Here is a 26,934-nt window from a genome sequence, read left to right on the forward strand (position 1 = left end):
ATTTCTGTAAAAGTTTTAACACGGTTAACACGGATTCGTGTTAAGTTTCAAATCTATAAACAGTAAAATAGGGCAGCACGTTATATTTTTTTGTTAAATTTTATTACTAATAATAATTAACGCTTAATTGAACGCTTTGACTGAATTTTGTATGTGGAACATTGTATTCAAATCCAGTACCGGAGCTCAAGGAAACCCATTTTTATCTTGTATATTTATTATTTGCGGAACTCGTATCCATTATTTAGTTTTATCACAAATTTAATCAACATTAAAAAATATTTTATGTTTATTATACCATGATTACAAGTAAATTTATTTAATAATTTTAATAGCACCTTCTTATAAATATGGTTTGTTGTATTATTTCAGCTATTAATTTTAAAATAAGTTAAGACATGTGTACTTGCCTTATAAAACAACGCATGATAAGTCACTGCAAGCAATAGGTACAAAATTACAAACACAATTTTCAAAACTCTGTCGACTGTCAGAGTCGTAGTGTTGAAGTCGTTGTCTAATGTGTTTGACGTTATATTCGACTTCGATCTCGTTTGGGTGTATTTATGGCATGATTTTTTATTTATTTTATAATTACATGACAGTGAGTTCATGACTTAAATATACAGTGAAATATCATAAGTTTAGGGTTGACAATGTTACGTGCGTTGTTAAATAAATTTTGGGATGAAGATTTGTGGCTACCGCCGAATACAACTTGGGAAGATATTACTCCTGGGCCAGATAAAGCAGTGGTTTATTCTGACTATAGGCATCTTCTGTATCCCATACCCTTGGCCTTTGTGCTTATAGTCGTTCGGAATGCATTGGAAAAGTGAGTTAATTATTAAATCAAAGTTCTGTATCATCTAGGTCACTGCCGATTATCACCTATATAGTTACGCTCTGTGACTCATTTTTTATCAGCTAGATACTTGATGATACCGTGCTGTAGTAATCTCATCCTTATTTGTAGTATCTATCCAAGTATCTACTCATAATTTATTAAATTACAGGTCACTTCATATTATTATTACAATCACTTTGTATTATTAATAGCAACTCTGTTATATATTATTCATTTTTCATTCAATATATTTTATTTATGCTTATGATGATTCAAATTACTTACCTAGTTTTATAGAGGTTATATAGTTTAGAATAATCTTATCTTATACAGAAGTTTCATTATAATTCTGCGGTATACCTCAACAAAGTCGACTATTGTTTGATGATAAAATGTTAATATTATCAGAACAATACTGAATATAAATGCAATTTCATTGTTCAACAATCTGTGGTCTGACTGAATATTTTCTTTTATTATCAATGTATCATTTACCAGAACACAAATTAGATATATTATTATATCTAGAGAAACTAATTTTGATCAATATAAATAAAAATAATATTTTTTTAGTAAAGTAGACCACAGAGACAGACGAAATATAAACATAATATGTGAAAGAGTTAATCTAGTTCTCCATTTAGGTTAACAATAAAATAAAATATATAATTACTTTATAGTCACAAAAATCTACTTATAGAAGGCAAAGACATTACGATAAATTCAGTACAGATGTAATAATTTGAAATTTAAATATTATATTCTTTCATTAATACTTGCTATGTATTATAGATACTGGTACGCACCATTTGGAAAGTCATTAGGTATTAAGAACACAAGACCAAAGAAAGCGCCAAACAATCCAACGTTAGAAGCAGCTTATATCAATTGCCCTAAAATTAAACACAAACAAGTAAGTTTTATATTTACATTAATAAATATTTGTATTGATAATATTCTTCATGCTGTTCAATACAATATATTAATTAACAGTGAAATGTAACTTCATGGTTTTTTTAAATTAAATGTGTGCTTGTAAGTGTCATAAATATAATGTTATGTGCATGTATTGTTGTCTGTATTTATTAAGGCATAGATAATATAAAACCTTTTTGCTATTTTTTTTATACAGTATAAATATCAAAGTAATAATAGAAATAACTTTAAAAATAGATATTTAACAAAATTATATTTTTTGTTAAATCAACATTGCACAAAAAAGTGTGATATTTAATTAATGTGTGAAAACCCTTTCGCTAGTTAACCCTCTAACTGTGCTTCCTTTTTTTCAGTTGTTTTTGAGCAAGGATAAGGTAAATGTTGCACTGTTTTACATAACTCATGTAGAATATGCTTGTAAAAAGAATGCACAAATAGTTTCAAACAAAATTCATTCATTTTCCAGTATTTATATTTTATAGTCTATAATTTATTCATTTTTAAAATTCGAATTTTCGTTCGTTCGGTATTTACTCGAATTATTGGCTTAAACTTTCAAATCTTGTAATCGAGCGCGATTAAGAATTATTGACAGTGCATAGTATTTTTAAAAATGGAATGTAAATATAACGAAAGTTGATGTAAATTGGTAGATTGCGTATCACGTTGTGATTACGTTCATTATTTGAAAAGGAGTTAAAAAAAAATAGTACAAAAAGAAATGAATAATCATATTATAAATGCCATATTTGTATTGACAATTAAATAAAGCCTTTGGGTTCGAACTTAAGGTAGTTAGACACTGTAAGGTAATGAAAAGTAATGAACAGTCAGTACAAATCTCAGTACTGGAGTAAACCTCTCCTTTTGAGAATCTTTATCCATCTCGCTGCTACAAAGCGGGGTGGTGGGTACACACGCGGCAGGTTACCTAACGTTGTTTTCCCTCAACAAGGGATGACTTATAAACGCTCTTTTTTTAAGATTCACGTGTCAAGACCACGGGACCATCTTGGTTCAAAAAAAACAAACAGGAGCGTTAACTATTTTACTACCTATAATTAGAAATAACGCAGTAACATTGCATAGTTGCATACAGCCATAGCTTCACAGTTGATTTCACATGACTTTCGCTTTTGTTATGCTTGATTTTTCAGCTCTGTGTACTTGACATATATTTATTTATATATCCTATGAAATAAGTGCTTTATATAATTTAAGTTCTCAGCGTAATGCCGTAAGCACTTACGTCATATAAATTACAAATAGATTGAATATGTTAAAATGAGTCTCCTGACGCGTATGTCTGTTCCTATGGTCCCTCCAATCTCAGGGTCTCACTCGGCAGTAGGGCTTTGTGCAAACACGTTTGAGTAAATAACACCCCCTCATCATATATTCTACCGCCAAACAGCGATATTTCATATTGTAGTGTTACGGTTTGAAAGGCGAGTGAGTCAGTGTAATTACAGATGCAACGGACATTTAGTTTGACACGAAATTTTAGTTTCCAAGGTTGGTACCGCATTGGCGAAGAAGAATTGTAAGAAATGGTTAATATTTCGTGCAGCGCCAATGTCTGGGCGATGGTGACCACTTACAATCAAGGTACTATTATGCCCGTCTACTTATCTATTGGACGGATTTTCACTCAGTTTCCTATTGACATATCAATTCGCAAAGAAATTTTATGTACATAATTAATGATTACTTTGTGTTACGTTCTTATAATATTTATTGATTAAGTCTGAAAAAAAAACGTGCCGCTTGAGAGCCTCTATGGCGTGCGCTGTGTTGATTAATATAGTTTAGTGGTAAATAATATTTGATGAAATGGTTCATATAAAATATTTGTAGTGTCTTACATATCTTATCTACGTATGTCCGGTTATTATATTCAAGAAAAAAAAACGTTTTGCTTACGGGTGGTAGAATTGTCTGTGTTTGTATTTCAGTTCCGTTTTTCGTCGGTTTTTTTTTGTGTCTGTATTCTCCTAATAAACGAATAAACATATCAGTATCTGAATGTTACGAGATTCTCTAGTTGATGCGAAGAGTATTTTTAACAGCCTGCACATAAACCCCACTGCTGGTCTAAGGGCTCTCCTTTTGGAGAGAAGGTTTTGGATAACACTCCACGCAGCTCTAATGTTGGTAGATACACATGAGACAGACTTTCCACCGACACATGCAATTTTCCTCACGATGTTTTTAGATACCAAATTCGAAATATATCCTATCCGTACGTATGCGCACGCACACATAAACAAATACACACGCACGCACGTCCGCAAAAGGGCGCGTAGTGTCTTGTCTAATTCATAACCCGTATATTAATCTATATAAGCTGCTCTCTTTAAATTAAATCTGTTCCCCTACCAAACATCAATAAATGCATCATGTAATTTATGTTATTCTCAATAATAGAAACTACGTCGTATCTTTGTGGGTTTATCTCACTTGTATACTGTTATTAAAATTAATTAAACGAAATAATTATGTAACACGTATTACATGATCTATTTCGATTGTACACAAGTATTAATCAATAAATTATTTGCGTAATGCATAATATATTTGAAAAGTTTTTTAGTATTCCAATTTTTGAAAATCGATTTTCGTCACGTTCTTTGCAATTGTTTTTAATGCATTTTTTGACGACAATATTTGAAAATTAATCCTTTGTTCGTATTCAATGCGTGCGCGCATCTGATTGTGATTTTACTTTGTGCAATAGTTATTCTGTGTTTTATAATAATTAATACGAAACTCAATGTACAACACGATCGTGAAATATCAGAAAGCGATACGCGACATTGACTATAATAATTAAAACATTTAACTACCTAACATATAACATCTATGCCACAACCCTAAAAATAAATTTAAGTAAAAATAATACTCGCAAAATAGCGTATCGCAGTAAGTAGGCTTACGAAATTTCACAAGTGAGTGACAATGTGTGGTCTTGCAGAATAGCATTCCAGTTTTTTTTTAAATTTCGTTAAGGTTAAATCCGGTTTAACGGATGGTTTTAAAAAAAAATAGGCATTGCAATTATCTAGTAGAAAATATATTTGGACATGCAACACCTTGTGATTTTTTTAATAATTTTTTCTGTTGTAAATTTCTATCATTTTAAAAAATTAATATACAAGTACAAGTACAAAACTTAACTATATAAGAAAATGAAAGATGATTAACGAGGGTTTTTTTTTAAAAAAAAAACTACTTTTGCTTATTAGTAGTAGGTGGTTAGTTACTAAATAATTAAAAGTAATAACAATTATTTTGAATGACTATGTAATTCGAACAACAATTAGTCTGACGAATTTGACTTCATAATTTAAAAATTTATACGATTTTAATTTGAATTTTAACGTGTTTATTTTTAAGAAATTGCGGTATTTATTCGATTGTTAGTGGAAGATATAGTAGTTTTTGTTTTTTTTTCATCTTTAATTTGGATAATTATTTTCAAGGTACGTCCTTGTTTTCAATTTCAACGTGTGATAATTTTCGCATCTTTGTTTGCTGATGTATTTTTATTACCATGTAGGCTGTTTCAATTTGTACAATTAATTATTAATAATTCGTTTTTAATATTGGTAACTGTTTTAATTTAATATATATATATATATATATACTGTACTGAATAAAATTATATGTTTTTATACGATATGTTTATGTATGCTAGGATAGTACTTGAATTAATTGATCCGTGGAATGATTCCTAAACGAAATACATTGATTCAAGTCGGGGTAATCACCAACCGGAGTAAATTCTACTAACCGTTTTCCTATTACTATTATAAAATTTTTATGTACTAACACAGCGATCCAGTTACGATTCATTCGAAGTTAGATCGAAATAGAATCGGAAACTTATCGTACAGTAACAGTAACAGAAGAAAGTTCGGAGCTTATTCCGCTACGCTGCTCCAATGCGGGTTGGTAGAATACACATGTGGCATAATTTCAATGAAATTAGATAGATTAATTTTCAAAATATTAAACTTATCGTAATCCTTACAAATTGTTAGTTTTGGTTCCCAGTTACGTTTCAGCTGAGGTTTATTTGTGTGAGGAATAGAATCGGCAACGTATCGTAACCGTTAAGAAGTAGTAGGATTGAATTAAAATTCTTATCCACCAATAACGAAACATAACAGTAACAGCCTGTTAATGTCCCACTGCTGGGCTAAGGCCTTCTCTCCCTTTTGAGGAGAAGGTTTGAAGCTTATTCCACCACGTTGCTCCGATGCGGGTTGGTAGAATCCTGCTCTCCTCGGTAAGGCGTAAATACGTGTAATGACGTAGGTACGTCATGAGATGAATTGACTTTGAGCAAAAACGAAACATGTCGATGATGTATTATTACAAATCTGTTCTCTGTTACATTTAAAAAAAAATTTTTGAATTGCTTTCTTCTGCGTTTTATTTGCCCACTTTTACGTGAAGTACAAAAAAAAGGTTATTAACACACTCGATTCGTTAATTGCTCATGACCTATTTATTATAAAATAAATAATAAAAAATAGTGGACATAAATCTAATTTTTTTACATATAGCTTAAACTTGTCTGAGAAAGGGGTAGCAATATTGTCACGATAGCATGCCGAAGAGGCCCCGTGGCGCTCCTCGTTAAGACGGAAAGGGTACCGCTGCTTTTTTAGTAAATATTCCGATGTTTGGGACGCACTCGGCGGCTTGGACACCGGCGAGCCCCACATACTGTTCCCGTGGGGGAACCGCGTTTTTCCCGGGTTAAAAAAAGGGATAGTAATATTATTCAGGGCATTTTGCTTTGCCTCTGTTGTTCGTAGGATAAAAAATGATAGCGATTTCTTTCATCCTGTCAGATTAGTTTAGATTACCTTAGTTTGCAGCAACATATCAACACTAAAGCTATGATACTACTTAAAATATTGCTATTCCTTTTACATTAGTGGAAGATCGTTTTTATTTAGTCCTATCAAATTAGTTTCATTAGCACCATTAGCATTTGTGCCTCAATCACATTATGGAATATACTACATAATTTACTTTTTTTTTTTTTTTTTTATAGAATAGGAAGGTGGACGAGCATATGGACCACCTGATGGTAAGTGGTCACCAAACGCTCTTAGACATTGGCATTGTAAGAAATGTCAACCATCGCTTATAGCCAATGCGCCACCAACCTTGGGAACTAAGATTTTATGTCCCTTGTGCGTGTAATTACACTGGCTCACTCACCCTTCAAACCAGAACACAACAATATCAAGTATTGCTGTTTTGCGGTAGAATATCTGATGAGTGGGTGGTACCTACCCAGACGAGCTTGCACAAAGCCCTACCACTTATTTTTATTACTACATAATTATCTACATTAATAGTAAAGGATTCTTTATGCATGTTTTTTTTTTTGTATTTTTATATTATTAAAATAGCGGACACTTAGCGATCTGAAGGTACCCTCGCCAATAGACATGGCATTGGAAGATATAAAAGAATACTTACGTCACCAATACGCTGCCAATCATAACGTAATAAGAGTAAACAACTAACAGTCTGTACATGTTCCACTTCTGGGCTAAGACCTCCTCTCATTTTAAGGAGATTTATGACTGACGCAAATCGAGTTGGTGGTTACCAGGTTCCTCAAGAGTATTGATGCTTAAAATGTATTAAATTCAAAATAATAACTATAACGTAAGGAATATATATACCTCAATAATATGTACGTACATAGATTGACGCCATAGGGATTCAATGAAAGGTAATGAGTTTAAAAGTCAATTGTTTTCATGAAGACACCATTAAAGCTATTGGATATGATTGTGGCAATTGTTGCGCACACATATATACTATAAGATAATTGGAGTTATTTACAAAAAGTATGTGGGCCAGTATTCATTGGCCTATTTGCTGTCGTCTTGGTACATTTACAATATGACGTAGCTTATAAACATTTTTATATATAAGTTATTCTTTCGCGTAGATCTTTCAATAGTATCGTTTTTTTTCTTCTTATACTTGATTTTTTTTCACTTGTTATAATCACTACATATTGTAAAACAAAGAACCCTGTCGCGTCTGTCTGTGTCTGTCTCACTGAATTTAGGGAAAAATGTATACTAAAAACGTATGACTACATTTCGAGGAGAAACACACTAGCTTATTGCGTATAAGCATAATAATCACCCTGACAGACCTGCTAATAGGCCATTTGATTTTATATGGTCTTCTCTGTCTATAGACCTGGCGCTGTAACCTGCATTGACCATTTCAACCGTAACGCTTCAATACAAATTATTATTGATTAGTGATCTTAACATCAAAATTAAAGACGATCTAAATGGATAAGATACAAACACCAGACACAAATAATAGGTCGGTGGAGTTTTGATTACTTAAAGAAAAAAAATGTTGTTCTCGCGCGTCATAATTAAAAATTGCTAAGTACCAATTTACATAGCTCTTTTATCAAAAATAAAGGATTTTCATACAAACATTCATACTCCTTATCAAAATAGAGGTTAAATTTTCAAAATCCTTTCTTAGTTGTTATCCTACTATGTAAAAGAAACCATATGCAAATTTTCATGGTGCCCCAAAACTAGCCCCAGTAGTTTGGGATCTGCATTTGTATGTCAGTCAGTCAGTTATTCTTTTATCTATATAGATAGATTATAGTCAATGTTGTGACACATCTTACTGACTTTATTTATCACTTTCTGACATTTCACGATCGTCTACGATGAATTTCGTGTTTGTTCGTACAGAATACCTCTACCGGTTTATTTTTTAACGCATTAAATTGTTTATCCGTAGGCGTCGCGCCGGTAGTACCTATTACGATAAAAATGAATTACTCATAATGGTAATAAAAGTAAGTCCACTTTAGATATCATAATGATTCATTTTTATCGTTGTTCAATTCGGATGCTATGCAGTGTGATAACTGCTTACATAATCATTGAATCTTTTTGTCTTTCAAAGATAAACTATTAAATTAGAATACTTGAAATATATATAGATAAAATTTCAAGAGAAGCATTGTATTGATTCGATATTGTTATGTTGTTGTGCAAATATATCATCAAAGATATATTTCGAACGAAACAACATATGTGCTTGAACGCTGCTTGACGTATTTGATACGAATGCACTGAATGAAATATAAATAGGGCCTGCATTTTTTTAGATCATAAAGTTATTACGTTTTAAAAATCAACCGATAAAATTGAATCAAAAATTTATTTCTTATTTTATAACACATTAGGTAGATTATAGGTTACCAATATAAATTTACATTCATTCATATCATATTTCCAAATGTCTCAAAAATACACAGCACGTTCGAACCCAGGCAAGCACCACTGAATTTTCATGTGCTTAATTTCGTGCTAGACGTTGAAGGAAAACATCGTTCAGCCACATTTGTATTCCACCAAACCTTCTCCGCAAAAAAAGGAGAGGAGACCTTAGCCCAGCAGTGGAACATTCGCAGACTGTTACTGTATATACTGTAGTTTACTTGATATGTTTTACCCACAATTATAGTTTTTGTCATTAGTGATATTTAGTCAGTCTTGGTTTTTACTGTGTTATAGCGTGTTGGTCGATTGATGCGCCTTTGTTATGAAATAGATAGGCGGACGGGAAAATGTGCCACGTGATGGTAAGTGTTCACTGACGCCTATAAACATTGAGACTAAGATATATTAACCATTCCTAACAATGCCAATGCACCATCTACCTAGTAATAGTCTCTGGTGCTTGTACACTGGCTCACTCACCCTTCAAATTGGAATAAGCAATACTAAGTATTGGCGTTTAGTGGCAGAATAATTGATGATATATTATTGTATGAAAATATTTGGTTGTACCTACCAAGATTGACTTGCAAAAAGCCCTACCACCAAGCTTAGAGTAATTAGGTATACAACATGAAATATAAGGAAGTTCCAACGCACACTAACAATCTTTGTCCAGCCACGTTAGCAGAAAATAGTTTTGAGTGCGGATAGTTACGAAAGAATATTTAAGGATTTGTCAAAAAATATACAGATTTAAGCACATAACAAGTGAAAAATCGTCTAATTTTCCACTCTTATCCACCCTTTCTGATCCATTTATTCTTTGAATATAATATATGGCATTATATAAAGCCGTTGGTCCTGCGCCTGAACTCTTTCCGGTTGTGTCGGATTGCCGTCCCATCGGATTATGAGAGTTAGGGAATAGAGAGTGCACCTGTGTTTGCGCACACACTTGTGCACTATAATATCTCCTGCGTAGTTGGCTAATCTCTCTTGAGATTGGCCGCCGTGGCCGAAATCGGTCTGGATTACATTATTATTATGGCATTATATATCTAGTAATTAAATAAAAATCCTTAAAAAAGGTTTACTAAGAAAAAAACGAGTTTAGTTATCTTATACACTATTGATCTCCTAGCTGTAAAGTTTACAGGCTTAACAAAGGCTTTATTAATCATTTAATATGTTTTGAATATATCTGTCGTATCAACAAGATAAAGCATAATCTGCGAATGATCACACTGTTCAATCTATGGCGGCCTTGGTACAATTACGTGTGTTAAATTAAAATCTCCGAATGATATAATTATAAACGTAATGTTTTATCCCATGGCAAATATCAATACATTTTTCCTGAAGATGAAGAGTGGGTGAACTTGGTGCAAGAGATAACATTGATCTAAACAACAATCCCATAGGTCTTAATCGCCAAGTGTTATATTAGGTTTAAAGACATTTATTCTCAATAAGACATATTATAGTCACTTAATAAGCCGAGATGGACTACCGGTTAAAACGCGTGAATCTTAACCGACAATCGTGGGCTCAAACCCGGGCAAGCACCACTGAATTTTCATGTGCTTAATTTGTGATTATAATTCATCTCGTGCTTGACGGTGAAGGAAAACATCGTGAAGAAACCTGCATGTTTCTAATTTCATTGAAATTATGCCACATGTGTAATCTACCAACCCGCATTGGAACAGCGTGGTGGAATAAGCTCCAAACCTTCTTCTTAAAAGGGAGAGGAGGCCTTAGCCCAGCAGTGGGACATTAACAGGCTGTAACTGGTAGTCACTTACTTGAGAACAGAGGTTACATAATGTGTACAATTAAATTCGCCATTCCATCTTAAGTACTGTTTTTAGGTAATTAGGAAGTGTTAATAAGTTTAATAGGTGGGTATTTTGAAGTTAATTTTAAACGTATACTTACGAAATTTACACAGTTAAAAATTTAATTACAAATAGAATAATAAATGAGATAAATTAAAATGAAACAAAAACAAAACATGAAAATACAATAAAAAATAGGCTGATTAATTAAGGTTAAGTTAAATAATAATAAGAAAAGTTATAAATAAGTTTCCGCTGCCTGTTCATGTATATACATATGTATATCCTTATATTAGGAATTAAAAAACACTTTTTACCCACCTAACTCATTGTATGGTCAAAAGGTGTTCATAATAATGCTAGTTTTATTTTGAATGTAGGGCCGAACTCACAGAAGGCACCGTGTATTCTGAACCCCTTAAGTTGGCTCCCAATATCTGTCTTGAGTATTCTTCTTCTTCGAGTGCCACTCCGACTAGCGAAGGTTGGCAGTCAGCTTTAAATACTCCTTCTTGTTCTTCGCGAGGCAAAAGAGTTCGGCAGCACTCGCGATTCCCGTCCATTCACGGATGATGCACAGCCAAGACTTTTTTCTGCGCCCAACAGCTCTCCTTCCGGCAACTTTTCCCATCATAATCAGTTGCAAAAGTTCATATCTTTCATGCCTAAGCACGTGTCCGAGATATGCAACTTTTTTCTTCTTGACAGTCTCCAAAAGTTGCCGTTTTTGGTTGACGCGTCGCAGAAATTCCACGTTCGAGACCTTTTGAGTCCAACTAATGGCCAACATACGTCTATAAGCCCACATCTCGAAAGCTTCTATACGTTTTTTGAGGTCTTCTTTAATTGTCCACGCCTCGCATCCGTAAAGAAGTATAGGCCAGATGTAACAATGTAGGAGTCGTATGCGCACAGGGATCTTAAGTCTGCGATTGCAGAGTACTTTTTTCAACGTGCAGAAGGCACTTCGAGCTATTTCGATGCGAGTCTTTACCTCCTGTTCACAGCTCCAGGTGTCATTAAGCCATGTCCCCAGATATTTGTACTTGCGCACCCTCTCAATTTTTTGGCCTGCTACAATGATAGCAATGTCATCGAAGCTATGTTTAGATAACACCATGATCTTCGTTTTTGATAGGTTCATCCTCAGACCAGCGTTTTCACTGCACTCATTAACACGGCTCATAATTAATTGCAGCTCTTCAGGAGATGATGCTATTAGGACTGTATCGTCAGCGTATCTGATGTTGTTAATATACCGGCCATTTATTTTGAATTGAGTATAATAATGGCCAATATGGCAAACAGTTATATAAAAAAAATTAAAGCAATTTGCGCGCTTAATATTAGTAATTAGTTATGGTGATTGGCGAGCATCATTGTATCGCCGAACTGTCAACTATACAGAAAACAGGAAAACGAACTAATTGGTTAGTGATTAAACGCACGCCTCATGTTTACTGATTTGCATTCAGTCGTACTACAGACTGTACTGATGCCGATAGTTATTACGCTTTACATTAGTATTACTAATAATTATGTAATTAACAAAGTATGAACAGATGTAGGAAGTAGATTTTAACTTATTTTTATTAGTTCTGCCTCGTTTTTCTAATGGCTAGCTTACGAGGCCGCAGATCTTGAGGTCCCGGGTTAAATACCCGGATCGTGCCAATAAAAAAAATTGGATCTTCCTTTCGAGAAATACCCAAAATTCCAATACTTTAACACTGTTATTATTATATTAAGTATTGAAATGCCAATTGCATTTCATGCACATACAAAAGTCGACAACATAATCACTGTTTCAATGATATGAGGTAAATGCTAAGCTTTATTATTTTATAAAAACATCTATTTATACGCGTTTGCGCGCCCGCCTGATGTCGTCAGACGGAAGCCACTGAAAGAGGCAGTATTGTCGTTCTTACTTTATCGTTTTTGGTGTGTCCAAAAGTTTACAGATTGTTTTTTTAAGTTATATTTATATTTTCCTACCTTTTAAAAAAATCATAAAAGTCACACGTATTATATATAATATTTTATCCATTATATCCATATATTTATATTCGACCGCGTACGTTAGAACGTGTGATCTTGAAGGACATAAAAAATGCATAAATATATAATGTATCTATGTAATATATATTGTAAACATAGGCTCATATGCTTTTAACCAATAAACGGAGTTATTTATGAAAAAGGTTTAGATGAATAATTAATTGTTTTGTGTTTTGGCTGGAAATATGACGATAACTGTTGAAGATGACGAAATAAGTCATGCCAACTGGGAGTTTTACTGTCGTGCGTAGCGTGAACCACATGTGAAATATATAAGAGTCACAATGGTGGTGATCATGTTCTCCTGACTGTCATTGTTTCGGTCACGGCGGTCAATCCCGACGGAGACTAGCCATCTGCGCAGGACATATAATATTGCACAAATATGTGCAAACACAGTTGCACTCTCTATTACTCCCTCTTATAATCCGATGGGACGGCAAATCCGACATGACCAAAGAGTCCAGGCGCAGAACAAACAGCTTTCCGTGTTTTTCGAGGCTGCTACTAAGATTTTTTCGAGAGAAAAACTTTTCTTTTTTATCGGCCCGACCTGGGATTTGAACCCAGTACCTCAGGATATACAGCAAGCCTCACATCTAAGTCACATCAAACGAACTACTTAAGCTGTGATAACTGATAATAAATGTCGGTTTTATAACGAATATCTACCTGTATAATTGCAGATATAAAGAATGTACATGTATCATAAAACAATCGCTAGCTTATAGGGATTGTTCATTAAAATCTTCATGATAGCAAAGAGTTCTAAAACAATTAAAATTTTACGCAATCATTTTTTGACGCCATGATGTTATTTCTTTTATGAGTTATAAGTTACAGAATATGACAAAAATTATGTAACTTATAACACATTTAATTACTTTTGTGTCATTTCCTGTGTGTCGCAGACTTTTCAGTTAGTTTTTTCAAGACTAACGATTTAGTTTTTTTATATAGAATAGGTAGGCGGACGGGCAAATGAAGGCCACGTGATGGTAACTGGGGCCATTAACGTTGGCATTGTTGTAATATTACCCATCCCTTACATCGTCAATGCACCACTAACTTTGCGAGAAAATATGTTATATTCGTCATGCCTGTAGTTAAACTGGCTGAACCTTCAAACCGGAAAACACATAAGTTTTGCGGTAGAATATCTGATAAGTGGGTGGTACCTACCCAGACGAGCTTGCATACAGCCTAAAACCTAGTATACAGTACAGTATGTAGTAACCTATTATAGAATGTTTAATGTGTTTTATAATTTAGTCAGCGTTAAGTTAAGTTAAGAGTGAGTAATTAAGACGTGAAAATGAAGCAAACAAACTCATTTCGCATTTAATATATAAGCTAGAATTACTAGTTTAGTTAATACTGGCTTACTAGGTTTCACGCGTTCAATTTGGATATGTCTATATAACTTGATTAGAAATCATAAAATTTCGAATTATATATTTTGTCAATAAGCATAAACTCACTAAAACATTAACCGCTAAAAAATTCCTAAATTAAGTGAAAATATCATGTATCTTCATCGTGTATTTAATAAGAAGTAAGCGAACAAACGTGCAGACGCAAAAATAGATTTTAATATATATTTAAAGATACTCGTACTTAACCGCAGTGCGGTAACTCTGCGGGTTGTTTCAAATCTCTTCCTTCTATTCGTTGGATCAGCGTTTATATCTACTTACAATACGTGGGGTGATACTTTATATGAGTAATGAGCCATATTAATAATGTAAGAAATTTATTTATCACTGAGACTATCAGTTCTAGATTGTGTTTTTTTTTACTAAACCGTAGTTTTTTTGCATATATGATTCTTGGATTTTGGATGTATAAATATCGAATACTAGCATAGCGATGAACTATCGACTCAGCATAACACTGCGGCATGTCACATATAGGGTTCCTTAACCCATTCATTACGCGGCGGCTCAATTAACCGAAACTACTCAAATGCGTGTCTTTCAAAGATGTTCGACTTATATAAATGTCCACAAGAGGTTCATAAATTTTTATTTCGTGAAGTTATAAAGAAGTTAGGTTTTATGCCGCCGGCGTAAGCAGCATTGAATGCGTTAACACTTATTACACAAGTTATGCATACGAAAACTCGGTGGTCATTGCCCATGTTTGAACGTGCCATTTTCGGTTAAGTTTCCCGTCTACTTGGTTGTAGGGCTTTGAGCGGGCTCGTCTGGATAGGTGACATCGACTCATCAGATATTCTTCCGCTAAACGGCAATATTAAGAGCCAGTTTTTATACAGGTACAAGGGACATAACGTCTTAGTTCCCAAGGTTAGTGTCGCATTGTCGACGGACGGAACGGTTATTATTACTTACAGCGCCAATGTCTATGGGTGGTGGTGATCACTTATCATTAGGTGGCCTATTTGCCCGACCGCTAACGTATTTTATAAAAAAAAAGAAATAGGTTAGAGTATAAAACCTTTTTCAATAAATGCACTATATGAGGCAAAAAGATTTTGTCAAATCGCTCTGTTAGATTCAGAGATATTATTAATATATAGTAATTAGATGGTTTTATAATATTAGTATAGATAAAGGTACGGCAATAGTAAATATGAAAGGCTTTGCTAAGTAAGTCAATTTAGTCAGAAATATAATTTCCAAAGACGAATATTTTACCAGTTGGTGACTTTCAGTACAATGAGCGTCCATTGAGCATCCAATTATCGCCTACATCAGACCTTGAGTATGCGCGACCTAGTTTCATAAGCACCTGTAATTCAAACGCTTTACGTTTTTCTCAGTTGCTAATGAACTTCGCGATGGCTATTTCATTTTTAAGTAAATAAAAATGATTTGTTGGTATATTACTATTTTCGCCCGCGGCTTTGCTCGCATATCAGGATCTTGCCCTTAAGGGGAGGGGGGGTGTTAGGTGCTCCTCGTCCTTTTTTCGGTGAAACACTGGTGATCACCTGCATGTGGTGGGTGAATGTATGTAGTGATGTATGTATGGGTGATCTATCAAGTATATCAAGCCTCATTGGAGCATCGTGGTGGCGTAGGCTCCTAAACCTTTTTCTCGAAAGGGAGGTAAGGCTATAATCCAGGCTCTTACTTTGCTTTAGATAACTTGATATATGGGTTGACGTTTAAATGTCTACTGTCCCGCTCTTTAGGCGTAAATTTCTATAAAAAAAAGAAATACTATCACACTAGAGAACTAAAGAAAGAAACGTAACATAAAATTTCACATTAAATTGAGTTGAATCGCATAAAAGGCCAACTCAGTGTAGCTGAACGGCATTTTCAATATTTGTGAGAACTGTTATTGCCATAAAAAAAATCAGCAAATATTCTCTTGAAGATTACTAAAATATCTTCTATACTTATAAAATTGTTTATCCCGATTGATTACTATCAACGCACAGACGAAACTACCGCCTAGAAAGTTGAAATTTGGAATAAATGTTATTTTGTAACGTAAAATTCTTAGAAATTTCATATTTAACTTTCATTTGGTATGAATTTTTTGACCAGCTCGTTATAAAAGTTCTCGTCCAGTTTTCAAGTTTGCATCATTCATCCAAAAATCTGTTCAGTAGTGGCAACCTACCACCATTTTACCGTGACCTGTTATCCGTGTCTTTGGTATGCTTTCCATTTGAATTGTCTTTAGTTTCGATGTTAAGACCACTAGGCAATTTTAATCTGTATTGAAATATTACGGTAAAGAAGTCGGGTAATGAAATATAATTTGTTTTGGATTTATTTAACAACAAATTCCAAAAAGTACACTTTTTATTTTTAATTTTGTGTTACCAGTGCAATTAAAAAGTCAATTAAAATAATTAATCTATAAAAGCGAATTAAACATTTTTAATTTTGTGTCGTCCCTATGAAGAGATAATTTATGAGATAACAATAGTTGCTATGGTTAACGGATTACATCACACCACCAAGTTTTACACACTTCAAATTAACATAGATTAAATATTTTTGGTTTTCATCGTAGATTTATCAATAAACTTAATTTTGAATTAAAAACAATAATTAACTATGGAATTGGACTGCTAGGTGGATAACGTTTTATTATCAGATGAAACGACGCATACTTTCGATAGCAGGAATTTGAATTTCTAATCAATAAATATACATTGTTTTTTTTATTTACTCTGTCATTTAGAATATTATTGATAATTAGCAATATTTTTATATTTGATTAAAAATGTATATCTATTATTTGTACTAATATTGGTGATGTATGATTGTATGTTTGAACACGCTAATCTCAGGATCTACCAGGTCATGTTTTATTTATTAAGTAGTATATTTATTGAGTAAGGTTTTTATAGGATTATAATAATATCTTTATAAGCGGAACAGTAATGTTAAACGCGACGAGCATAGTGTCAACATATAAATTATGATACAAATTGTATTCAACCATTGATGTGAAGCGCACAGAAAGACTAAGAACGAATACGTAACTTAATAAAAAAAATCCACCCACGTGCGAATATAATTAATGTGAACATGCAGATTCTTAAGTTGCGCTATCACGAACGGAAAGTCGGAACCTTTTATTTTGTGCAATGTTACATTTGAAAAGCAACTCAAACATAGGAATTTCCTCAACAATCAAGATTAAATAAATGTTATGGCATTTTTTGATTAAATAACTTATGTTTTATGAGGTCATGATGTCGTTTCTGAGCCAGATATGTGATCGGCCATATAAAAAAGTATAATTGACAAAGAGATATAAGTAAGATTATTGTTTCTTTGGATATTATGATACGATGTAATAATCTGTATTAGTACTCAATGTAACGTTCTCGAATATAATTTAATGAATAGAAGATATACTACGAAGTATCATTAGTTTTACACGAGGGCCTGGGTTCGAAACTTTGGTCTGGTCATAAAAGATTATGGGAGGTTCTGTCGAAACAATCTCGGAGTCTGGAAGCCGAAAGTGTCTACACTCCCGTGCCTCGGAGAGAACGTAAAGCCTTTGGCCCTGCACTTGAATTCTTTCCGTTCGTGAGACCGTGCACACATTTGTGAAATATAATATTTCTTACGCAATTGGCTAGCATCCATTGAGAATAACCGAAATCGGTCAGGAGGCCATTAATGGAAGATTTATTCTGAATCGTCAATCTTTTTCATAAATTGTTAAACATAATTAAAAATTGAGTACACCTAATTATATAATACAAATGATATCCAAATTAATTTATTGAAAAATAATATTTAATATATTAATTTCATCACAATCAGTTGAATATTTTTGCAATACGTAGTATATGAACGTACATTTTTTCTTGATTATAAAGGTAACTATTTTATCTGATAATAATTATACAATCATTTAATTTTCTCTTTTCCGATTTACTCTTTTCCGATTGGACGATGAGAAACAGTAAATAAACAACATAAAAAATCATAAAAAATATTATCGTCCTTCTGCACGTAATTTGAATGCAATTATAATTTCAGTTAAACTGCTTTAAAATCGTTTAAAGTAAAGCTTAATTCTTAGCGCCGATATTTGTTCTAATTCCAAGGATCCAAAGCGAATATATTAATTTCAGATATGCGCCTTAGCAAAACAGTTGGACTTAACAGAACGGCAGGTGGAGAGGTGGTGGCGTCTTCGTCGTAGTCAGGATAAACCCTCAACGCTCATCAAATTCTGCGAGAACGCGTGGAGGTGTACCTTCTATGTGTTTAATTTCTCCTACGGGTTCTTCATCCTATGGGATAAGGAATGGCTCTGGGATATCGATCAGTGTTACATTGGGTATCCTCACCAGGTTGGTTTGCAAATGTATTGTAATTGCTTTATTATAATCAAGATCTGTTACCGTAAATTTGTAGATTTAATTTTAAAATTCCGAGTTAATATTTATCAAGTGCCATCTTTGAAAGCCTGTGAACTAGAACTCTCATGATTTTTCTTAATCTTTTCCAGGGCTTAACGAATGACGTATGGTGGTATTACATGATGTCGGCAGCTTTCTACTGGTCGCTGACGCTGTCGCAGTTCACGGACGTTAGACGAAAAGACTTCTGGCAGATGTTCGTGCACCACATCGCAACCATCACTCTGCTGTCCTTCAGCTGGGTCTGCAACTTGTATCGTATCGGCACGCTAGTGTTGCTGCTGCACGATTGTGGCGAAATATTCCTAGATGTATGTTTTTGGTATATCTAATATTATAACTGTATCTAATTTCAAAAAATTCAAATTCATTCTAAAAAAAATTAAGTGCATTTTTTTTCGCGACTGATTTTAGCTTAAAGTTTATTTAATATTGTTTTGAGTTGAATGGTAAGTGTTTTAGTATACAAACAGTTTTTTTTAAAGTAATTATTTGTCTGATCTTGAGTCGAATCGTTTATTTTATTTTAAAGACTTTATTACATGAAGTGATGATGATTTTTTCCAGGCTGCAAAGGCGTCGAAATACGCAAACTATCAGAAACTATGTGACGCGATATTTGCAGTTTTCACAGTACTCTGGATTGTAACGAGACTTGGTATTTATCCGTTCTACATTATCTGGAGGTTAGTTCATGAAATACTAACAATTATTGCTCAGTTCACTCATTATATTGTAAAATAAACCGTAATGAGTGTTTTTTTTAATGAATCAAATAAGTATTTATTGTTTTAATATAATGTTAATATAAATATTGCGAAAATGTCATTGAAGTCAAAGCTATTTGGTAAATTGCACAATTTATTTATCGATAACATTACACGAACTTATTGTTAGTATCTATGATACATAGATATCTAGAGAGTCAGGTAAGAACATATGACGGCTATTTTTAATTACTTTATAGTAATGATAAAGCGTCTTAAAACGTAGTAAAATGTTACAAGTCACAGTGAAATGAAATATACATAAACATATACGTTCGATTGAATTAATGTTTTAGTTAAAAAAAAATTTGTAATTACAAAATATTTATCTTTTTTTAAAGTTTTGATCTATAAATTCAAAATTAGATCATAATGCTATACACTAGATTATGTTAATGTCAAAATTTAGTTATATATTTTTTTCCTCAATTAGAGATTTTTTATTTTAGTGTTAAATTAGATTATAATTGGTATATATTTTGCAGCGCTATTTTTATATAGGTACGCAATAAGAAAATGTATTTCTTATAGTATAACGTTGGCTTCTTATTAAATAAATAAAAAAATACCTTATTCGTGTATCTTAGCCGATTAGTTCGAAATTCAAATCAATCGCAACAGCGAACAGCGAATCTTAAGTAACGACTTAAACCATATCTGCTGATGATGTAGTTTACGCATCCAAGAAAAATTTGAGCTGAAAACTATAAATTAATATTACAGATTATATATAAAGTAATAAACAACAAGTGAAAACTATTTAAATCGGTTCCAGTAATCGTTTTGGGCATATATGGGTTAATTTTTGTTTATAATAATTAATCTCGTTCTGACGGTGAAGGAGTTTTCCTTTTATTGTAAGGAAACGTATCTACTGTATCGCATAAAAATTTGCCACATGTATTTCAAACCGCGCCAAATTAATACATATACGAGTTATTCGAATACTTATTGGAAATTTCGTCTGCCATTGGTCTGTCATTGGTCTGTCATTGGTCTGTCATTGGTCTGTCATTGGTCTGTCATTGGTCTGTCATTGGTCTGCCATTGGTCTGCCATTGGTCTGCCATTGGTCTAATGTTATTACGTTTCATTTCAGCACGTCAATACGAGCACCAATGCTCTTGCCAATGTTCGCTGCATACTATTTCTTCAATTCACTGCTATTTTTGTTATTGATCCTCCATATGGTATGGACGTGGCTGATATTGCAGGTCGCTTATAATGCAATCACTGCGGGAAAGGTAATTTTAAAACATTTACAAAATTTCTTTTGCAACAAAACAAATAAGTATTTATTTTATAATTATTTTTTAATTAAAAAAAATGAACTATATACGATGTGCTAAGCCCTAACTTTTAAACATTAATCGCTCGAAATTATTTTTCGCTTCAGATCGAAGGTGATATCAGAAGTTCTAGCTCAGATATTAGCGACAGTTCTCATCATTCGAATCACAGCACGCCTAACAGATACAATAGTAAAAAGTGAGTTAAAATCCGTATGAGCGATATATATCTGTAACTTTAGTTATGGGAACAGAAATCAAAATAGGATACAATTCGGTTGAAATGTTTTAGTTCACTATTTACTGGTGGTAGGGCTTTGTGCAAGCTCGTCTGGGTAGGTACCACCAACTCATCAGATATTCTACCGTTAAATAGCAGTACTTAATATTTTTGTGTTCCGGTTTGAAGGGTGAGTGAGCCAGTGTAATTACAGGCACAAGGGACATAAAATCTCAGTTCCCAAGGTTGGTGGCGCATTGGCTATGTAAGCGATGGTTGACATTTCTTAGAATGCTAATGTCTAAGGGCGTTGGTGACCACTTACCATCAGGTGGCCCATATGCTCGTCCGCCTTCCAATTCTCTAAAAAAAAAAGATTAACAACAGGCAAGACAACGGTAAAACGCTGGCCTATTAAGGGTAAAAAAAAATTAAAATTATTATTTAAATAAATACCGAACGATCATTGGAACGCCTATCGCGCAATCGGTTGCCATTGACCAATAACAATTCATAGTAAAAAGTTAGAGCATAAACTGGATGTAAGACTTGTAAATAATGACGTCAGGGAATCATCGATGCCAGGGACGTCATCATGCTAAGAAGCTTGATGCTTGTAATATTTGAGCCAGTGATTGCAGGCATAATATTTTAGTTTCCATATTTGACGCCGCGTTAATGCTGTAAGGCTTCCTATATACATATTGTGCCTATAGGTGAGAACAAAAGAATTAGTCAAAATCAATTTAAAAAAATCATTTAGTTTAAACATCAGCTTTAATGTTACTACATATAACGTTTAATCATTGCTTAATTAAAATAAAACTATTTTTATATTTTCAGAGATATATAGGGGTCAGCGTCCTTATATCCGCATTTAACTCGACGTGAGCGACGTGGAAAACGTAAAAGTATTTTAATATATCGAATAATATCACAAGCGCTATGATTTACACTAAATAGCCCAGCGTAGACGAAGAACACAGCATATAGTTATAATTTTTACCCAAGCAACACTAAGCAATGTCAATAGTGTTGCCATATACTGCTACAAATTTCTTATGATGTAAGCTACGTTCGACAGAATTTTAATTGATACGATGTTTTTATTGTTTTTTTTTTTAGATTGTTTTTATAGTTATAGTGATAAAAGTTTTTTATTTGTATATAAAATTTTCTTTTATGATTTTTTTTAAAGCAATCCTTCTTGTTGGACTGTTTTGTTGTTGGTACCAAAGTTGCACGTCATATCGTTTCACGAGGATAAATTCCAAATAGTAGGTTAGTAATTAATCCAAATGAAAGGATATCCCTTTTCAATTTACCAAAAAAGCTTTATCTTAATATTTATTATATTTAGAGAATTAAAATTAATGTTCCTTCGCTTTTTGCATTTATTTTATGTGGGGTCAGGTGTTCGTATTAACGACTTGGGACCACCATTTATTTAATTAAAAAGAAATACGTTTAGTAAAAAGTTATTTCTATAGTCTATTCCAATGATAGAAGGAGCATAGATAACAAGATAGACATTGAATTTACATGACATAATTGGTCTAAATATAAAATAATCTATGGTTCATTATAAAATGTCGTTTTAAATTCCAGTGAAAGTTTTTATTGTTACTTTTGAAGTGAAATTAATATATATTAAACAAGAAATGTTGGTAATGTTTAGTAGAATATGTAAATCAAAAGCTTCTAAAGTCATTGGAACAGACTATACAAATGTTTTTTTTTTCTTAATAGCACAAAACAAGTATATTGAAATTAAGAATAAAATAATGAAAATGTTACATCTTACAAGTACGTAAGTGTTTTTATTACGTTATTCAGTTATGTTACATATACATATTAGGTATAAAGTCGATTTTCCAATGTCTAATATTTAAATTCAATGTTAACAATTTAAATAAATTTAACGTTACCATCCCAAACAAAACGAAATACGCTCTTACAAATTCGAAGTAGCAACATATTTACAACGGTAATAATAATTATCATAAATATATTATAATAAGGTAAACACATTATTTATTTTATATATATTATGTAGGTATTTTATTTTTATTTCGATATTAGCTAATGGCTGGCATGCTTTGTAATGCTATTTGTTTTTGTAAACTATAAAACAATACGACTCGCCCGCCATCTATTGACTTAATTCGTAGACAGCGTTACATTCGCATTTATAATATCAGCCTAGATAATGTAGTGTAGCGCCGAGCAAAATATCCGCCTGTAGTCTATAATTGTACACCTTACAAATCTCTTTCCTTATTATTTATAATAAATTTTATATAAAGTCAACGCTAAATTATTTATTTAATATTAAATATAAAACTTACATCTTGGCTGTGAATAATATAGATATATATCGAATAAGAGGATATTGTCCATAATCCTTAATGAAAAAGCAGCCTTATTGTCATGTGATAACCAAAAGTACTGTACACAAAATAATTTATATTTAGTATGCGTCCTGTACTTAAAGTAATAATAAGTTAGTGTTTCACTGCTTACCAAATACTAATGAAATGGAAACTCTAAAATCATGTTGCTATTTGAGATAATTCTCCTTTGAGTTAACGACTAAACGCGGTGGTATGTTGTCAATAAATTCAATAGTCAATTGTTTTGCATTAAATATATATTCTGTTATATAACATCTATGACCTTTTGATGGAAAGACGATATCGTAAATAAAATTATTAGTTTTCATTTATATTTTAAAACTACTTAATATATAACACGCCTTGTAAGATCTTTACTTATTTATTTATTCGTTTTATGTATATATTTATTTATTTAAATACGACTCGCTCGTCATCATTTGATTTAAATCTAAAGTATTCAATAAATTCAATCTAATGATGATGATGAGATGAAAAAAAAATATATATAAACCTACTAGGATACAATTTTAGGAGAAATTTTCCAGTTTAATAACTTTAAAATATTTTGCAAATATTTGATTGCTAACTTCGAATTTGTAACTGAGGCAAACCCTACTTAGCTAATATATTATGTATTTTTACAAATAATTGTTATTGTAATGTTAATTAGATAGGTTAATTAACTTAATTTAATATAGTTATTATTATAGCGTAAACACTCGCGTGGCTGATTGGATAAGGATATTTTTTAAATTATACAATATGTGAATACATGTTATAGCTGAATTATAATGTGTAACTTGTGCTTTATACATATCTTTTTAATCTGTGTAAGATTGTTTTTAATAATTATGAAGTGAGAAATATTTTATATGGAAAAATTATCTTTCAAATTTTCCCCGCTGAAGCTAGAGGGTGAATTTTAACCGAACGCGTTAATACGCGTTGGTTGTCTGGAAGAGATTGCTATGTTTGTTGAGATTGAATGAATAATAAATTTTAGCGACAGTAGCGCTATACTGGCCATTTTTGGAACCATTATTTCCTACATTTCACATAACTTTTTTGGATGAAGCTTCATATAAGATACTTCTCCTTATTATTAATTGGGTAATATACGGCCTTACTTATAAATGTCAGATTGAATAGTTAAACATTGATCTCTTTTATCATCATTGATTTGTCATTTGAAAGAAGAAGACAGCATCGTTTAACTAATCACCCGCTAAAACATTTATAAGTAAGGTCTCGGTGTTGACGAGTTGTCACGCGAGTTTTACGTCTAGACTGCACTGTTTTATGGTATGGTGATAATAATAGATAATTCAATACCAAAAATAACCATATCATTTGTAATTATGTAATTGTAAATGATTGCACATTTAGTAGGTTATGCAAATTAAACACCCAATGACGCTTTTGTAGATTATAAATTGTTATAGTGTACACCGTACATCCTCGGCATTCAGAAAATGTTTTATTTTTTTATATCAATATAGGCCTATAATGTGATTTAAATCTCTTAGTTGTGGTTGGTTAAAATTTAGCCAGAATTTTGCTAATTCTCTATATGCTTTTGATAATAATGTTACTACATTCTGTAGTCACAAATTGTTTTGATAAAACGGATCCTTTTCTCTCTTTTTTTGATACAATTACGTTTAAAATTAGAACAAAATTCTACTAATTATTGTGTGTTATATAATCTGTACCTCATCTTTACGATGCAGCTCGCACAGACATTTTTGTACATTTTATGCCGATTTTTTTTTTTTAATTTTTATACTAACAATAATTATGTTTAAGTTTTTATAGAGTATATTAACGATAAGTTATTTTTTTTTTTAATTTATTTTAATGATATTTAAAAAAGTATTCATATTATAATGGCAAAATTTTATTTATAAGAAGAATAATAGTTCCAAAATGATTATTTACAATTTAGGTGTTGTGAAAATAACTTAATAATTTAAAAACTAAAAAGTTAAATATATCATCGTAAGTAAAGAGTTAAAAACTTAATAAAATTTAATGTCGTGGTACTTGATTGGATAAACAATACATTGATTACGGTCAGGGTTATCCGACTTTTTGTGCCTTTTGTATCTGATTATCGCGATTAAGTAATTAAAGTTATAGCTGTAAGGCTCAATATTGCGTAACACTAATACTTTTAAATGTTAAATGAAGATATTTTCCATTAAAAACGTCCTTTAGAAAGATTTTAAAAGTTAATTATCATAATGAAAGGAATGTTTGCTTTAATTATATAATATATATTAAAACTTGCCTGTTCATTATTGTGAGTTGATAATACGATTCGACAATTGAAGATCAAAATATATCAATTAAATTGAACCATTCTTCGATTATATAATGTATAAATTCAATTATTTTAATGATTGCTGCAAAATATTTACAATTTCTTTTCAACTTTCTCAACTTTTCGCCAATAGGCGTTCTATTGGCGAAAAGTTGCCAATTTTTGAGGACGCGACTTTACTTATATTGAATTACAAATTATATTTCATTTTCTAGAATCGATTAGGCTATGATTAGAAAATTTAAGTTTGTTAACGGAATGTTCATAACAATTATTGATGTTACGAGCTTAAAATATAAATGTTAAATTGAGGTTAAAATTTAAGTGAGTGGTGATGATTTTAAGGGTTGCTGATCTCTTTTTTCCTTTTATCTAAAAGCTTCTTCAATACCCTGCACATAATAGTGCTTTCGTCTATTTTTTTTTTTTAATTTTAGGAACTCTTTCGTCCTGATTAAACTGTTGACAGGTGTAACTTCATTTCAAGGAGGTCGAGGTCGGGCTTGGCAAGTGGGTCACGTACGAGAGAGTACAGTACTTTTTGATATAAAGCCCCATCGGGCCTTACAGATTGATGATATAAAATCTCAGAGGCCTAATATATAGTTATTCATCATTATATCTTAAACCTATGTTTATTTCATATCGGAGATCTATATGTGGAATTGCATTGCCTTGACATAATATAATAATAATAATTAAAATTAAATAATTAGTACCAGTAGTAGCAAGGTATTCATTAAATTCTATATTCGTTGATTCACAATAATAGAGTATTTTGTATTCAAACGGTATATTTTGTGTTGTACAGTGGTGTGTGATTAGAAAACATGGGTGAGCTTCGTTATGCACAATTATATTTTGTAAGCGACCAAAAAGTTGAATAAAATTATAAAAAGCATTACAATATTGTCGTTGTGTTTTATTTTATCAAACCAAAAACTAATCAACTTGATCACAGACTATAATTTATCGTGTCTCGTAATGCGATACCAATCAGTGGATGCACGATAGAAGAGTCAAGCTTCTCGATCATAACTTGTGTTGATTCACTTCAACAGAGGAAGTTATCCACGAA

The 26,934-nt window shown here is 32.1% G+C and overlaps 1 protein-coding gene across 3 annotated transcripts; it reads left to right on the plus strand.

Moving 5' to 3' along the window:
* The first annotated feature begins 484 nt into the window (after positions 1-484).
* Positions 485-26,767, plus strand: LOC126775451 (ceramide synthase 5). 3 transcript variants are annotated; one of them, XM_050497410.1, is made up of 9 exons: positions 485-835; positions 1,640-1,760; positions 2,140-2,160; positions 18,571-18,792; positions 18,951-19,172; positions 19,429-19,547; positions 20,728-20,872; positions 21,025-21,116; positions 21,981-26,767. In XM_050497410.1, the coding sequence occupies exons 1-9, from the start codon at positions 657-659 to the stop codon at positions 21,988-21,990; spliced, it is 1,131 nt and encodes a 376-aa protein (XP_050353367.1). In that variant the 5' UTR covers positions 485-656; the 3' UTR covers positions 21,991-26,767. The 3 variants fall into 3 exon arrangements, with proteins under 3 accessions (XP_050353367.1, XP_050353369.1, XP_050353368.1); XM_050497412.1 differs by lacking the exon at positions 2,140-2,160; XM_050497411.1 differs by lacking the exon at positions 21,981-26,767 and having other exon boundaries at positions 21,025-21,120.
* The last annotated feature ends 167 nt before the right edge of the window (positions 26,768-26,934 follow it).

The sequence above is a fragment of the Nymphalis io genome, chromosome 18 (assembly GCF_905147045.1).
Source record: "Nymphalis io chromosome 18, ilAglIoxx1.1, whole genome shotgun sequence".
Classification (NCBI taxonomy): domain Eukaryota; kingdom Metazoa; phylum Arthropoda; class Insecta; order Lepidoptera; family Nymphalidae; genus Nymphalis; species Nymphalis io.

Coding starts and splice junctions, on each gene's coding strand:
- LOC126775451 (XM_050497410.1), top strand. CDS start 657: ATGTTACGTGCGTTGTTAAATAAATTTTGGGATGAAGATTTGTGGCTA. Junction 18,793..18,950: donor ACATTGGGTATCCTCACCAG/GTTGGTTTGCAA, acceptor AATCTTTTCCAG/GGCTTAACGAATGACGTATG. Junction 19,173..19,428: donor GTGGCGAAATATTCCTAGAT/GTATGTTTTTGG, acceptor GATTTTTTCCAG/GCTGCAAAGGCGTCGAAATA.